At 41.3% G+C, this 1,516-nt stretch overlaps 1 protein-coding gene across 1 annotated transcript; it reads right to left on the minus strand.

The window, feature by feature from the left end:
* Positions 1-428: 428 nt before the first annotated feature.
* On the minus strand, positions 429-1,035 carry LOC145600562 (uncharacterized). The gene is made up of 2 exons (XM_081656445.1): positions 1,022-1,035; positions 429-795 (listed from the first exon to the last, which is right to left on the minus strand). The coding sequence occupies exons 1-2, from the start codon at positions 1,033-1,035 to the stop codon at positions 429-431; spliced, it is 381 nt and encodes a 126-aa protein (XP_081512571.1).
* Between the last annotated feature and the right edge of the window lie 481 nt (positions 1,036-1,516).

A 1,516-nucleotide genomic window follows, 5' to 3' on the forward strand; every position in this document is an offset into this window, starting at 1 on the left:
GGCCGCACACTGCTGCTGTGCGCCCGCACTTGACCTGGTGCATTTCTCCCCGATTTCCTTCCTCCCTCACCTAGTGCGCACAACCTATATGATGGTCATGGTGAACCATATAGGCAGTAGCTACACTTCATATTGGTGAGAGAAAAACATGAAAATCAAGAAATTAAACACAAGTACTCACCATCCTCCATACTTACCCATTTTTCCAACTCAAGAATTGGGACAAATTCACCTCAAAATTGGCATCAAAGTTGTTGGAAATCAACTCAAACAAACCTACAACATCAAACACAACAAGATTAAGACACAAAAACACCATCAAACCACAAAGAAAAATCAAAAGAAAAGGAAGAAAAAGTTAGAGAACACGGGTTGCCTCCCGTGAAGCGCTTATTTTAGAGTCTTAAGCTAGACATTCTCCACCTCTCTCAAGGAGGATCATAGAGAGTCATATCATGGATAAACCCCACAAAGACTCCATCATAGTAACGCTTGAGCCTATGTCCGTTGACCTTAAAAGTTCTCAAAAAATCCAAAGGATAAATTTCAATAGAACCATTGGAGAACACCTCTTGAACAACAAAAGGACCGGTCCAACGAGACATCAACTTTCCGGGAAAAAGCCTCATCTTAGAATTGAAAAGAAGCACCTTATCTCCCGGAACAAACTCTTTCTTCTCAATGAGCTTATCATGCACCTCTTTGGTTCTAGCCTTATACAAGCTAGCACAATCATATGCATCCAACCGAAGCTCTTCCAACTCATGCAAATCCAACCAACGTTGCTCACCCGCACTAGCCAATCAAAATTGATCTTTTTTATTGCCCAATGAGTGCGGTGCTCAAGCTCAACCGGAAGGTGACAAGACTTCCCATAAACAAAGCGATAAGGAGTGGTACCTATAAGAGTTTTGAAAGCCGTTCTATATGCCCACAAAGCATCATCAAGCTTGTTTGCCCAATCTTTCCTACTCCTTGCAACCGTCTTCTCAAGAATCAACTTAATTTGACGATTGGATACCTCAACTTGCCCATTGGTTTGAGGGTGATAAGGGAGACCAAATCTTTGGTTCACTCCATGCTTCTTCAACATTTTCCGGAAAGCATAGTGCACAAAATGAGAGCCATTATCACTTATAACCGCCTTGGGAATGCCAAACCTTGGGAATATAATCTTCTTGAACAACTTCATCACCACCTTATGGTCATTAGTTGGAGAAGCAATGACTTCAACCCACTTTGACACATAATCAACGGCAACAAGAATATATTGATTCCCATAAGAAGATGGAAAAGGACCTATGAAATCTATACCCCAAACATAAAAAATTTCCAACTCAAGAATTGGTTGTTGGGGCATCTCATTCCTTCTTGAAATATTCCCGGTCCTTTGGCATTGATCACAACTCTTGACAAATTCCCAAGTATTCTTGAAGAGGTTGGGCCACCATAATCCACATTGAAGCACCTTAGAAGCCGTTCTTGAAACACCCATATTGTTTTGGGTGTTTTTGTC

The sequence above is a fragment of the Chenopodium album genome, chromosome 21, assembly GCF_948465745.1.
Source record: "Chenopodium album chromosome 21, dcCheAlbu1.1, whole genome shotgun sequence".
Taxonomy (NCBI): domain Eukaryota; kingdom Viridiplantae; phylum Streptophyta; class Magnoliopsida; order Caryophyllales; family Amaranthaceae; genus Chenopodium; species Chenopodium album.